We start from the raw sequence: 15,523 nt of genomic DNA, 5'->3' as shown, positions 1-15,523 counted from the left end.
AGGAATCGTATGATCAGGATGTTAAAATAAACAAAAATCTCAGCTTTCAGAGCAAACATTGATAAACATGTCCCAGTCATGTTCGTCACTTTGCAGTTCCCTTAAACCTTTCCGAAGTGGTCTCTTCTTTGTTTGGTTGTGTTGTGAGCATTGCAGCGCGCGCATGTTGTCAAACTAATGAAGATGTTTTCTTAATTTGCACGTGTTTTTTCATTTGCAGCGTGTTGAGCTCTATCGGCCACCGTGCATCGACCCACATTGACCAACCGCTCAGTTTCATTTCCTGTGTTTGATGCATGGTACGCCGTTCTTACCTCACAGAACATGGGCAGCTTTTTGGCAAAATCCACAACACGAGTGATGGCGGGGGGGATAATTTTTGTAAACTGACTGAAGGCTTCGATGTCCACTTTGCTCCCCTCTGGTGCGTTGATGATGGGCGCAGAGCCGATGTCCTCGGGCTGCAACAACAGGAAGGGGAGGGGCATTGAGCTCAGTAACACAGGCACTTACAGGAAGTGGACAATCACAGAGACGAAGGTGTGACACAGCAAATCCTCATTCCCCTCTAAAGCACGAAGAAGGCCAGAGTACAGCAAGACATCATCGAAACAAGAGTGGAGCCCAGTTATTAAGAGGGAAAAGAGGAAAGATGAGAAACTTAAACTAGAGGAAGATCAGAGCAGAGAAGCATCTTTGATATCTCCTTCTGTGGGGAGCTTATTGACTAGGGTTATCCACTGATATTTGAATGTTATTTTTATTATTTTTTTTAAGATTTGTGCCCTTCTGACCAGAAAAATGTGACGTGAAAGACAGAGCAAAAACAAAACAAAAACAAAGCCAGACTGAGGGTCAAATGAAGACTGGGAGCTGAGTACAGCACAAAACCAGCCTGATGTTCCCCTTTGGCATTAGTCAATTATTCAGCTTTCCTCTTCTGTGTACACCTTCATTCTGACACAGCGAGCAGAGAGCTACACAAACACGCCAAACAAATGCCTTAAGCATTCAGCACGTCGATTTATCCGCAAAAAAAAAAAAACGTGACAGAAATGGAAGCAGCTGAGAATTTGAGAGAGCGTTTCTTTTGGATAAAAACATGAATAAATGTGTTTGCTCTGCTGGTTCTTACCTTGGATTCCTTCACCCCCACTGCACTCTGGTCAGAAGTACAGAATAAATTACATGTTATTTCATTAAGTAGCATTGCTTCCTCGACCTGTTGGGCAATCAACAGGGATCGTGAAGTTTCAATGAAGAACCCGAGTCAAGTCAACTACAAAGAACAAGTTTAAACTGGACAGGTGAGAGTGCAGACAGAAAGTGACAGTGAGATATTAAGTTCGTGTGGAGTTTCCATGGATTTCCAGGCTTTAAAATAATCTTGCATTACGCATTACGCACGGAATAACTGCACAGAGATGTCTTTGATTTTTTACTGTGAAATGGTTTAGGAAGACTAATTTTATGTTCTACTACACAATGCATGAAAATTAGGACTAGGGGATTTTGACTTTTTTTGTTTTATTTTTAGCCCTTTGACAAACATTTCATGCTAATCTGAAGTGGCTTCACAGTCTGTTCAAACAGACACTGGGCTTCATGCACGATTCAAAGCTATAAGCAGCGTTGGGCAGTAACTAGTTACACGCAACAAAATTACGTAATTTAATTACAAAATAAATGTAATTGTAATCAGTTTCAGAAAAAGTAATTAGTTACATTCTTTTAATAAAGTAATTGAAATAGTTACACTTTTAGATTTACATTTACCTATTACATTTCCAAAGTAACCTTTCCAACACTGGCTATAAGGTTTGTTAAAACCATTTAATTCAATGCAACAACTTCTGTAAGATTGTTTTATGAACAATTCACACAGAAATTAATTCTGCGTCACGTGTTTCATGAATGAGGTCCATTTTCGCTATATATTTAAAATGTTATTCAAAAAGGATTATTATGGACCAATATACTATAGTGATGAGTAATATTTACATACATTTTTACTGTAAATTGACTTCCGAGAACATTTTTGAGCAATGTTAACAAATCTCTGAATCAGAGTTTTGAAGCAGACAGAAATGAATTGAACTTGCCAACTCTAATGCATTATTTCTAATGCATAGAGTAAGTGAAGTTTAATAGAACTTGTAGTGTTACCGAACACAATTTAAAAAAAATTAACTTATGCTGTTGTGTCTGGCTGCTCATACAGAAAGACTGCAATTGCATCTGGTTCCTCTAGTGGTTTAGAAAACACACACTTCAAATCAGAAAAGCTATTGAACCAACTATATCTTAATGCTGTAACATGCAGAACTGTAAAGTAAATGTAATGGCCAAATTAAACATTTGACAGTGATGAAACGCAATTGCAAGCATTTTAAGAAGGCAACTAAGCGTCTCATGGAAACCCACAGCGGTGTTAAAAGAGTCCTCAAACAGAACTTCAATCTGTAGAGGAGAGTTCGATTCAAGAGAACACAAGAACAATTAGAAACTGTGTTAGAGAAAGACAGAGAGAGGAAGATCAGAAGAGACATATCAAACATGAGATAACAGTTTTGGTTTAGGAAACAGAGCTTGAGAAAAGAAGGACAAAGGTGTTCCGTTAAAGTTAGTGCTGCTGCCTTTGCGGTAGAGACTCCAGCGTCCATCTAACACTCCCCACTCTACAAGGAGATACAAAAACATGGACATATTAACATTGGGAACAGCGGTGAGGAAGGGCTTGGGAATTGTGTGGGAAGGGTTGGGGAATCTAGGGTTGTGGTAGGGTAAAACAAAAAACAGAATCCCACCCAAAACAAAGAAACATCCTAAAACACAAGAAACATCGCTGCGATGCGCTCGTCAGGCAAGGGACCTCTCACCAGGAATTTGCGCTTCTGCTTCCAGTGGTTGCCTTGGGCGTTTGTGGCCATATGAGCCTCGGTGACGCCTTGGATGAGCTCCCACTCCTCCTGCGTGGGCTCGGGTCGCTCCCACACCGTCTTCTGCAGCTCCTCGCGCCGCCGCCGCTCGCGGTTGTCCTCGATCAGCTTCCGCTTGGCCAGACGCTTGCTGTCATCCAACACCACTGGAGGAACAACAACAGCAACACACAAAAGCTAAAAGTTTCGAATTAAACGCAGAATGGGAATATCATGAAAAACATTTGCGAATACAGCACCGTTTCCATCTAGTGAGTTGAAGAGAACAAAATCGTCACTTCCTGATTAACTTGCGCTAAATATCACGAAGAAAAATTAAATTAGCTGCAGTAGGAGAATTAAGGCACTGCATATAATAATTTTTGAATACAATAAATTACGAGCAGAGGCGGACAGTAGTGAAGTATTTTTTGTTATTTTGATGGGCTTTTATGCCTTTTTGTAGTGAAGTATTTTTACTTTACTCAAGTAAATAAAAAAATTTAAAAAGTAGTTTATCAGAGTGTTTTTTTTTTAGAAAACTTTACTTCACTACATTCCAAAGCATAATGCCATACTTTTTACTACACTACATTTCATAAATAAAAGTTGTTGTTTGTTTTACCTTTAATACTTAAGAACATTAAAAATGTAGTACTTCCTTGTACTGAAGTAAATCTTTTAATTACTTTTACTTGAGTAAAAGAAAGAAAGTAATAGATTTCTAATCTAATTAAGTATTAAATGATATTTAATATGAAACGTAGTTCAGTAAAAAGTACAATATTATGCTTTGGAATGTTGTGAAGTAAAGTTTTCTGAAGAAAAACACTCAAAGTGATAAAGTACTTTTAAAGCAGAGTAAAAACACTTCACTACTGTCCGCCTCTGATTACGAGACGAAACGCGGTCATGTTTTCTTATTTTCGAAGCCTGCTGTTTGGGAACGCAGTTCTGGGTGTTAATTAGAATGAAGCACTTTGACGGAATTTTAGAATGACGAAACTAGCATTTCAAATGCTTTTTTCAGAATCAGAATCAGAAGGAGCTTTACTGCCAGGCATGTTTACACATACGAGGAATATGTTTTAGTGACAGAAGCTCCACAGTGCGACAGAATGACAGTGACAAGACAATACACAGATAATAAAAAGAATAATATACAAATATACAAAATAGACAACGTGCAAAAACACAATATACAAAATAGACAATTTAGTATGTACAGGTATGTTAGGTGCAAATTTGAAATGTAATGCATTTTTGGTGCGCATTAAGGAATTTATTCGGTAAAAGTGTTTTCGTCGTAGTTATCGGATAAGAAATGTATCCGACTTAGTTGGGCGCATAAGTTTTTTATGCACATTTTTTGAATTTATGCACATCTTGGAGTTTCCATCCAGCATTTTTTACGCGGTATCCCAAATTGTGCATAAAAATAGGTGGACGGAAACATAGTGTCTGTCTGTTTATCTACCAATCAAACACAAAATCAACTTTTTGGCCGCTGCCGAGACGGTAAAGTGCCTGTATTTGCAGAAAGTGTGCTACTCACAGTCTGTTGCCATGCCGACAGCGATGCATTTCTTGAAGCGACATTCTTGGCACTGGTTGCGCGTGACTTTGTCAATGACGCAGTTGCCCTCGTACTTGCACGCGTATGTCGGGTTCAAGTTCTTCTGAATTGTGCGTCGAAAAAAACCCTTTAAAAACAAGAATTAATTTAATTGCTAAGCATGAACCTTCCTAGAAATATCATAACGGAGTAGTTCAAACAGAGTGTGATACATGTGGCGTGTAATTAATGTAATAAATAGTGTACTTAACGCACTTTTAATACACACTTTTATCCAGTGTACTGTTTTCATATGAGGGAATCTTCCGTATTGATTTTTAACAGATGTTTTTTTTTTATTATGCATTGCATTGTGTTGTGTTTTAGGGTTTAGGAAATATCTGTAAGTTTAACAAAGTTACCAGTGCATTTTTCTACAGATTTTTTTTCTTGCAGTGTGCTTTTCTATAGCTGAAACACTCACTTTGCAGCCCTCACAGGTAATGCAGCGGTAATGATAACCAGTCGCTTTGTCCCCACACACAACACACAGCTCATCCTTGTCCAGGTAACTTGGTATGTACCCTATAAGAAGTTACAGGTACAGTCAGAAACACATTACAATAAAATAAGCAAATTTAACCTGAAAATATCTGCATGAGAACAGATAAAATTGTTTGCAAAGTTTTAAAACTACACAAAAACTCAAGATACTCTAAATTTACCATCAAACAGGAAAATGATTCAATTATAACAGCTACATTTAGAAAGTGTGACTAAAACTAAGAGTCTGTGCAAATAAAGAAAAGTATAGGAGAAAATAGAGCAATGTGAGAAAGACGAGAACTAAAAAATAGAGGAAAAAATATCATTTTAGCCGAATGCTTTTATATTGGGACAGAAACACAAGGAAATACAAGTTTTAAGGCACACATAAGTTTAGGCAGCTTGCAGCAAATCAATCTGATCAATGAGTCTTTGGTGGAGGTCAGAGGGAGGACATGAGCTCAAACCTTCTGTTCCTCTGTCTGTGTCCTTACAAATCAATACAACACACAATACCCCAAACCTCCATCCTACACTGAAGATCAATACAATACACTATGTAGCTCCACGAGTAGGTCTTTAAAAGAGCACAGTCTCTTCAAGTTCAGTCCAGAAGACAGCAGCTTCACTATACTGTAATACAAGCTTTTCCAATACATACTAACAGTGTTGGGGGAAACGCATTACAAGTAACACGAGTTACGAAACCAGATTAGTATTTTCAAGTTACTAGTAAAGAAACACATTCACAAGAAAACATCTGAGTTACTATTTCAAATAAGTTTTGCCTTTGTTTTCTCATGTATTGACTGACACATGGCTCTCCTGTCCACATGTTAAGAGAAATCGGGAGTTAGTGCAGAGGCCTTAGACTAGATCTAGACTAAACGTGAACATGCATTTACTCATCTCAAGCACACACACACAGATTCAGTATTCCTCAAAATAAATAGAAACAGTGAAATGCTAACTCTGAATGTGACGCAAACCTGCAATAATCTAATATGTTAAATGACACAAATATCCTTTTTGGATTTAATCCAATTATGCTAAACAAAGTCTTCGATTATCCAATTCAACCATACTAATGAGCAAAAATGACTTTAGACAACCACAAAATAATCCCAGCCCAGATAAAAAGTATAAAAAGTAGCCCCCATAAAAAGTAACTTACTAAGTAACACATTTAGTTACTTTTTTTATGGAGTAACGTAATATTGTAATGCATTACTTTTAAAAGTAACTTTCCCCAACACTGCTTGCTAACACTGATTTATATTTCTGAGTGGCACAAATGAAGGCTATAACAGAGAACACAGACATAAAATGGCACACTTAAAAATTGTCGAATACCATTGCACTAGAATTTATCAGAAGTTATCAAAGCAAGTGTCAAGCCAAGTTGTTCAGTTTCAAATAAAATCACAGTGTTTTCAACAATGTTACTGATAGTTTTAATGCGATGAACTAAACATGTTACTCAGCTAGAACGACTGAGGAAAACTGGCTTCACACATCCCCTACAAAAACAAATCACCATGTCTTTGAAAAATGTCTCGGACAAATGAAGTTAGTCCTGAAAAAAGCTCCTTCAGCTTGTCTTCAGTATCGACTGCAGTGACACATTTGCAAAGCATCCACTGCTGCATTTCACCAATCCCCAAACATCAGACAATAAAACACTACATTTAAAGTTGTAAATCGAAATGAAGAGTTCATTTGCAAAAACAGATAACTCCGTTTTTAACCATTTTCCAAAAACACGCTTTTTCATTGTGCATTCCAATTAATCTCAATCAAACTGCAGTTGGGTTATTTTGATTAGGTTAAAAACAACTAAAAAATACAGCTTACCAACACAATAAAACTTGCTTTTTGAAAATGGTAAAAAACTGAGTTACTCTTCAAATCTTACTTAATCCGATCTCACATTTAAACACAGAACTTACTGACTATAATTGCCGAGTACATTATTTTTGGATTGAGATATTAGACTATTACACATGTAACAGAGGCAAACAGGCATCCACCTAAAAACATGCCAATTATAAGCTCAAGAAAAGACAAAACTCTGGCACCCAACAGCACCTCTATGCTTCTCCTAGAGCTTGCGATACCTTTCCTGTGTGGCCCCTGCATCCACTGCATCTGAGAGAAGTCCGGCCTGCCTTCGAAGTAGCACTCTGGTTGGTGGTAGTGAGTGAGAGGCACGTCCATGGAGCACAACTCGCTCTTGAACACAGGGTTGCCCCCAGTGAACGGGCACCCATAGGGCTGGCTGGGTGGCCAGGTCTGCTCCATGCTGGGAGGATGGTGGTGTAACGGCTGCGGCTCACAGCGAGCGAAACCGGGCCCTTCTCCAGCGTACATGCAGTACTCGCCTCCGGGAAGCCCCGCATATCCCCCGCTCACACCGTGGCCTATGTCATACATGTCTGGCATGCAGTAATTCATTACGAAAATCTTCAAAGGCACAACCACACACGCACACAAAAATATAAAAAATCTGAAGGTAATGCGACAGAATTGTCTGCGCTCAATGCACTTGAGCAGAATGCGATCGGAGTCGCATTGGCGACATGAAGTCGTGAAGCAAACTGTGTGAAAATTGCCTGGAGGACACCGGCTCTTATATATGGAGAATCCACCCGCCCCACTCGCCCCTCGCCCTGCCAAATTGGGTGGAAGATTTCTGAGCACGCTCTCTTAATCTGACACCGGACAAATCCAAGAGGTTGAACAGCCGGGGGACACATCCTCGGACGGAAGGCCGTCATACATGTGCATGACGCACCTTCAAACAGATCAGACCACGCTAATGTCACCATCAGACCCAGCCTGGCTAAAACGGTGAGATTACAGTCACAATCCCAAAAAGCTGAAGTTTATTGATTTCAGATATGAGGCGCTTCAAGCGCTGGTCTTAAGCTGTGATCAGTCATATTGATTGTCATTTGGCCTAATCCTAAATGGAGTGACTCGTGAGGGTTTCAGACACATTTACTGATGCATAACTTCATGCAAATGACCATGCAATTAATAAAATGTGGACCGGTCCTGCCATCAGTCCATTTACTGTCCTATAGAAAAACACACTTTTATACATGCACACTAAGATGTCTGCAGAGTCAGAATGCATTACCACAGAAGATGTTCTTGTTTATACAAACAAACAAAATGTGCTGATAGTTGTGCACTTACAAATGGAAGTATACTAGAAGACCACTGTATGCCTGTCATTTATCTACATATTTTGGTTACACTTTATTTTAAGGTGTCCTGGTTACAGTGTAGTTATACATTTAAGTACTGAGTGATATTAATTAACTACATGTACTTACTATATGATTAGGGCTAGGTTTAGGGTTACTTGCATGTAATTATGCATAATGTATTGTTATTATAATAGTAAGTACATGTAACGTGTAACAAGGACATCTTAAAATAAAGTGTTACCCATAGTTTTCATCTGAAAAAATTAGGAGTAACACTTTACAGTAAGGTTCCGTTTGTTAACTATATTTAATGCATTAATTAACATTAACTGACAATAAGCAATGCATTACAGTATTTATTTTTATTTGATAAAGTTAGTTAATAAAAATACAACTGTTCATTAGCACAGGTCCACCGAATAACATTAATAGATACAACTTTTGATTTTAATAATATATTAGTAAATGTTAAAATAAAGATTAATAAATGCTTTAGAAGTATTTTTTCAGTGTTAATGTTAACTAATGTAGTTAACTAATGTTAACAAATGGAACCTTATTGTAAAGTGTTACCAAATTAGGACAACGTTCTTTTGTAATCTTAACTGTAATACAAATGCAACGTCTATATAACCTTAACTAAATACAAGTAACATTGAAATGTATTATGAAATAACTGTCACCACACATTTTATTCAGCCAGCAATACAATTTATTTTTTACTCTCCCTAGCTTCAATCACTGTCTACATACTGAATTATCAGTAAAAATACTGAAGTCACTAAAAAAAAAATCTTCAGGAATATACAATAAAACAGTGCCTGAGATCAAACGAACTCTGTGGTGGAAACTGGGTTATGAGGCTGAGAGTTAAGACAGCCAAAGTGAGCCGCAGGTAACAGCTGTTTTTAGCAAGGGCTCCTGAGGCAAAGCCCCTCCACAACACAGCCTGATACCAGTTTAACGTTTTGATGAGGTGACCGTCTCACATAAGCCTAATCTTCACAGGGATTTCATAAAGACTTCAACTGCCAAAAACAACATTCAGACACATTAGCACACATCTGAACAATCGGTCTCTGCTCTGTGCTTCAACAAAAAACAAAAAAAAAACAAAACAACCTCCAAATATTTACAAGATATATTTTCAGTATATGTGATTTATACTATGATATAGAATACCACAAAACACATCTAAGAAATCGTTTTCAGATTAGGAATCTTGAAAAGCTGGTAACACTTTAGTATAGGGAACAATTCTCACTATTAACTAGTTGCTTATTAGCATGCCTATTGTTAACATATCAGCTGTTTATTAGTGCTTATAAACCACATGTTTCTGCATGACCATATTCTGCATCCATAATCCTAAACTTAACAACTACCTTACTAACTATTAATAAGCATCAAATTAGAGGAGTTTATTGAGGCAAAAGTCATAGTTAATGGTTTGTTAATACCGAGAATTGGACCATCAATGCTTTATTGATTTGCTTAATTATTATTTTTTAAACTGAGCAGGCACAAATGGTTAAAGTGCTCTAGATCATGATAGGTGAACTGCATTAAACATCTAGCATTCTGGATTAGAGCCTGTGCCCTTTGACAGCCCTTCGCCACTTTGGCCATTTCCACCTAATTGCATACGATCATTATCCAACTGTAAAGGATTTCTATGCCCAGTAATTAAAATATCCAGGACTGGTGATGTTCTTGACATTGCAGATGTTACCCCTCAACATCCAAACCCAATACATCAGAACAGGTTTAAAACAAACACATACTGTTACTTTGGACTGCAGTTATCATAACGTAAAATCTTACTGAAGAAGAAAAATGACAAACTTACCAATTAACCTAGATTTAAGGAAGAAACGTCCTCTCACAGTCCCAACCGCAGCCTCCTCAAAACCTCCTCAAAAAGATGACTGATCCATCACAGACCACTGGAGATCCTAAAGTTACCCAATAATCAAGAACACCTCCGTAACCCTACCGCTCACTCTCTGAGTCTCAGCACACGGCTCGCTGGTTTATGTAGGAACTGTGTGTTCAGTTTGGCAGGTCTGAGTGATTATGCACCGACTAGCGTGTTTTCCACCAATTTATTCCCTCCGGGATCGATCACTTGAGGTCCCGGGGTTCAAGGCTGGTCATGTTGAGTTTTCGGATGGTGGCCCTCACAGCACTGGGGATAGGGCCTGGGTTGACATGGCTTCCTGAGCCAGATGTCCCCAGCGTTACCTGAGCAGAGAGCTTCGTTGAGGCCACCTTCAACACACGGCCAGGGTGACCTGAGGGAAAGATCAAAACAATACGCTCTCATCCCTACAAGACTCGCCGGTGACTCCCAACAGCACAAAGACAAAAGACCCACAACGAGGGACTTGTGATGACTCGAAGTGATTTACAAGAGAAGCCACGCTACAAGCTGTCATGGCAAGAGGCCTTGATCAATACTATTAGTGATCTAGACATAACTGATCAATATGGTCACTGATCTAGACATAATTCAGCCACTGTTCAGAGCAAATCATTGTTAATGGTTTGTTAATAGCGAGAACTGGACCTAAAAATAAAGTGTGGCCAATACATGTATTGCCACAACAATAAGCTCTTTTCCAAATCTCAGTGAGCTGCCTTCCTAGACAGCATTTTAAGGCATAACAAGCACATTTTCAGCATTAGGACTGTTTCAAAATGAGGCTGCCTTATGAGTTACCTCATATTACCCTAAATCTTAAGCAGCGCTGCATGTATACTTTAACTCAATGTGACAAGCTCTAATCATTAGAGAGTAATTACAGAGCAATTTTGCATTTAATAGTGGCAATAAATAAAGAAATAAACAAAAAAACACTGTTTCGCCAAAAATTTGTCTGAGCTTATTATCCACCTTCTTCCTACGCTTTGCGCAAATGATGGGAGTAACAAACAATCAGCAAAAGGTTCACTCTTTGAACTCAATAGGGGTTATGCGCAACAGACTTCCGTATTCTGTTAACCGGGTCTCGTTGCTTCCGGTTCAAGCGTTTTGCATATGTTTAGTTAAATATGAAGCCGTTTTACTCAAGATGCCTTCAAAGTAGATACCAATGATGATCATAACCTCAGTCCATCACATATGTGGACTGATATCTAAAAGTTTTTTATTTTTATTCTTTTCACTAACATTTAGATATACAAATTTAATAAAACGTCAACAATCAAAATAGCTAGCTAGTTTATCTGATTATCTTAAAAGTCCTTAGATATCGCTATTATTTAACACGGCTGTTAACAGGTTCTCCGACAAGCGGAAGCGTTGAGACCTGTTTTCCGGGTTTGGTCAGGTGACGTTCGACATATAGTGTATAATAAGCATTTTCAAAAACTGGGTGCAATGAGGTGACATTATTTAATTTTACTTACTCTTCAACCATCGATCATTAAAAGGAAATTTGAAAGTGTAAACGCATTAACAAATTACTTTCACTAACATATCACTAATAACTCCTAAAGATCCTATCCGCAGCAAAATTGCAGATGTGTGAAATATCATTATAGTAATATATGTCTGTATTTCGTAACAATTACATTTTACAGCATCCGTGTGAAAACAAACCTGGAAAGAGACGTGAGGATTTGGGGAGAAAAATGAAAGCTTCTTAGTGCATTCCAGGGAATCATTCATGGTTTATTTTGTAAATTCAATCGGGAGAGCAGACCAAGAATTCACAGTACATATTGTCTTTTTTCATTTACTTACAGCAGAATACAAAGGAAACATGAAAATAATCAGGAGGAAAATAATGCATTCTATAGATATCGTTGTTATATCACGTCACATTAATATACAGGTAAAGTTATTCTCCAGACTTCCGAAAACAGAAAAGCCCATTCAGTCAAAATGATGGATAAGGATTATTTATAGCGCAATCTTATGATTTGAAATGATTTGTTGCAGTCTTTTTGAGTGGAACATCCCCAAAACTGGAAGTGTCTCCCATTATTTAAAAAGCAGTCGGTTCGTTAGGAAAAAGGTGGATAGTCTTACATGTGCTAATGCCACACTCTTGCTCGCTCTGTCAACCACATTATTTATTGTAAGAATGTTTAAATAACAGCCGCTTCCAGTTATATTAGTGATACAAAAAAATTCATTATGCTCACATCAGTTTTATAATTTTAAGCGTACTGAGCGCATATAGTTTTGCACTTAGCAGGCAGACATATGAATTACAACAGATTCATCACACACACGGATGCTCCGGCCTACGATTGCTCTTAAGCCCCGTTCACACCGCCAGCGACACACAGCGACAGAGCGACATAATCCCATTCATTTTCAATGGAGAGCTGGAGACTTCCGGCGACACGAGCGACAGTGACCGTTGGCGACGGAATGTGGGCGTGTCAAGCGATGCGAGTCAAGCGACAAAAGTTCAGAATTCTTCAACTTTATGCAAATAAGCAGCGAATTTCGCGAGCGACAACCAATGGGAGTGAAGTCAGTGGAGAGCACGTGATTCATCTGCTGTATGGAGTGTTACGGGGGTAACTAGGCAACCAGTAGTGGGAATGCCCACTAGCGACATCAATTGCCAGCCACAAGCGACAAGCAGCGAAAAAGTCGCTGGCGGTGTGAACGGGCTTTAGACGGGACTGTGAATAAGAGAGCAAGACACTAAAAGCATCAGTCCTCAAGCCTGTCTCAGTGGCATCCACAAGCTTTGATACAGATTAAGATACACTCTTAAAAATAAAGGTGCTTCAAGATGCCATAGAAGAACCTTTTTGCCTAAATGGTTCCATAAAGAACTTTTAACTGTTTCACAAAAGGCTCTTTGTGGCAAAAGAAGGTTCTTCAGATTATAAAAAGTTAAGAAAGAGATGGTACTTTGACTGAATGGTTCTTTGTGGAACCAAAACTGGTTCTTCGATGGCATCGCTGTGAAGAACCTTTCAAGCACCTTTATTTTCAAGAGTGTAGTTTGACTCAGCACACACAGACTTAACCAAGGATAAATTACACAGTTATGAAATACTTTCCATATAAGTTAATCAAGTGATGTTTTCTAAATATCCTCTCTATATGAGCTCCATAAAGGCAATCAAATCTTCCAAGCCAACATCTATTGCACTAATAGTGCAATTCAGATGAGTTTCAACCATGCAGAGTTGATCAAGTTTGACCGCACTGCAAAACCCCCACAAAACCTGCAGGACCCAGTTGAATTAAAAACAGAATTTGTCTTTCCAAAGAAATATGCATCTACAGCCATATGTCACACATTGTTGGAAACAATACTTTGTCAACTGGTACTTGCAAGCAGGGGTTTAGGACAAAAACTGAAAATGACACTTAGTGTCAAAAGGGTTGCCACCCCTGCTTAACTCCTAACCCTAAAGACCAGCAGGGCTGTGAACAGGGCAGGACGGAGGATTAGGAGGTTAATTAGAGGGTCAGAAGTAATCTCTATCTCACAGGATCAATAGAACGCTAACCAGATGCAGATATGTGGACAAGAACCTGAGCGAACTGGTTGACAGCATCTGGGATCTGCCATCTAGCAATACCAGGCAAAATGGGTTCAAGTATAGTCACATTTATTTACATACAGCTTTACATAATACAGATTGTTTCAAAACCACTTCACAGCAGTACATAGGACAATAACTCCATTAATGTTGTAAAATGAATCAATTACGAAACAAATCCTTGTAAAGTTCAAATTTAGTTTTCATCCGAGAAGCTGAGCTGATAATACTACTGAATATGAATCGTCTTTTAAACCCCATTTCTGCAGAGAAAAGCCATGATTCTAGGGAAATGAAAAAGGACTGTCTTTGGGACCAGAATTAGAAAACACTTGTCAGCCGGATGCCTGCAGCAGATTTCAGGTTTCTAAAACTTGCATATCACTAAAAGAGGTTCAGGGTTGGGTGTCTGTAACTTGTCAACTCTCTCAGATCAGTCTGCCAAAAACATCAGGATTAAAGTCTATCTTTGGGTGCAAAGGTGCTTTCTGTTCGACCTATAAATAAATCTGGGTAACACTTTATTTTACAGTGTCCTTGTTACACATATTACATGCACTTACTATTTTAATAACAACTATACATTATACATAATCACATGCAAGTAACCCTAAGCCAAACCCTAACCATATGTAGTCAATTAATATTACTCAGTACTTAAATGTTTTACACTGTAACACAGACACCTTAAAATAAAGTAAAACCTAAAGTCTGACACAAAATTTTAGGACTGGTAATATTTCTAATGAATCTAATTACATGATATCCAAATAAATTCAATCACATCTATCAACATTTGCACACATGAATGGAGATCCTTTAGAGACACATTACAAATTTACGCATTACAAAAGCACTGAATGGACAAAGCGTGGCTTTACAAATCAATATGAAGTTCTATTTTATTTAATTCCCATAACATTGACCATCATCCAATTTTACTAGTTTATCAGTCTTACTCCTGCGACCATCTGTATACATAAGGTTGCTATGTTAAGAACTTAGGAACTATTTAGATCAATTAGAAGTCAGCCAAGGGGTCATCAGTCTTGCATTTTTCAAAGCATTTAAAAAAAATTATAACCAAAATCAGATGACAGTCTTGTAAGACTAGTCTAAGCAGTTTATGCAACCAGCCACTGTTTACACACAAAGCCTTCCTGTAGTTTATCTGTGATTATTTTTTATTGGTCAGCGTACATGTGCAGACTGATTGAAAGACGATGTTGAGTGTTCAGGGAAAAGAGATTTCAACAGATTTCTTTTCATTCATTATGTTGTGATATTGTTTAAAAAAAAAAAGTATCGAATTAAAGGATTAAAGACACAAAGCATCGTTAGGGACATCAGTTTCCATAAGCACGAAATACAAATGTGACATTGTCAGCGGAAGCCAAAACAAGTGATTGCGGTTATATTATTAGATTATACCCGAGTCCTCATGAGCTGGAAGAGACGGCTGATTCTGGGAATTCTTGTTAGCGAACACAAACAGCATCTCGTCAACAAAGCAACCCAAAGATAGAGCACACAAACAACACGCTACAAAAAACATCTACTGCATAAGCTTTCTTTGCTGCAGTGCATTATGCAATTTACCCTGATCACACCAACATTCAAACATGCTCCATGCAGAACATCTGACAAGCGATCATGCACAGAAAAGACGGGCTGGGCAGAAGCCTTTCAGACCGATGTGTCAGAGCTAAAGCAGGATCAGCTCCACATGCTCGACATTACACATCTGATGCAACAAAACAATTGGAAAA

The 15,523-nt window shown here is 38.2% G+C and overlaps 1 protein-coding gene across 5 annotated transcripts in view; it reads right to left on the bottom strand.

The window, feature by feature from the left end:
- Window positions 1-15,523, bottom strand: part of thrb (thyroid hormone receptor beta) — a 124,880-nt gene that overhangs the window by 6,877 nt on the left and 102,480 nt on the right. The window contains exons 1-6 of one of the 5 annotated variants that reach the window (XM_016502387.1): window positions 7,137-7,698; window positions 4,958-5,058; window positions 4,474-4,621; window positions 2,880-3,085; window positions 1,136-1,222; window positions 315-461 (exon numbers count right to left, since the gene is read on the bottom strand). In XM_016502387.1, coding sequence (XP_016357873.1) covers window positions 315-461; window positions 1,136-1,222; window positions 2,880-3,085; window positions 4,474-4,621; window positions 4,958-5,058; window positions 7,137-7,473 — 1,026 coding nt within the window. In that variant the 5' untranslated portion in view covers window positions 7,474-7,698. Of the gene's footprint in view, window positions 1-314; window positions 462-1,135; window positions 1,223-2,879; window positions 3,086-4,473; window positions 4,622-4,957; window positions 5,059-7,136; window positions 7,699-15,523 lie in introns of those variants that run through there. The other 4 variants (XM_016502388.1, XM_016502390.1, XM_016502389.1 and 1 more) reach the window with 4 other exon arrangements.

The sequence above is a fragment of the Sinocyclocheilus anshuiensis genome, unplaced genomic scaffold (assembly GCF_001515605.1).
Source record: "Sinocyclocheilus anshuiensis isolate Anshui unplaced genomic scaffold, SAMN03320099.WGS_v1.1 scaffold1360, whole genome shotgun sequence".
NCBI classification, from domain to species: Eukaryota; Metazoa; Chordata; class Actinopteri; order Cypriniformes; family Cyprinidae; genus Sinocyclocheilus; species Sinocyclocheilus anshuiensis.
This window is presented reverse-complemented; position numbering and strand designations above follow the sequence as displayed.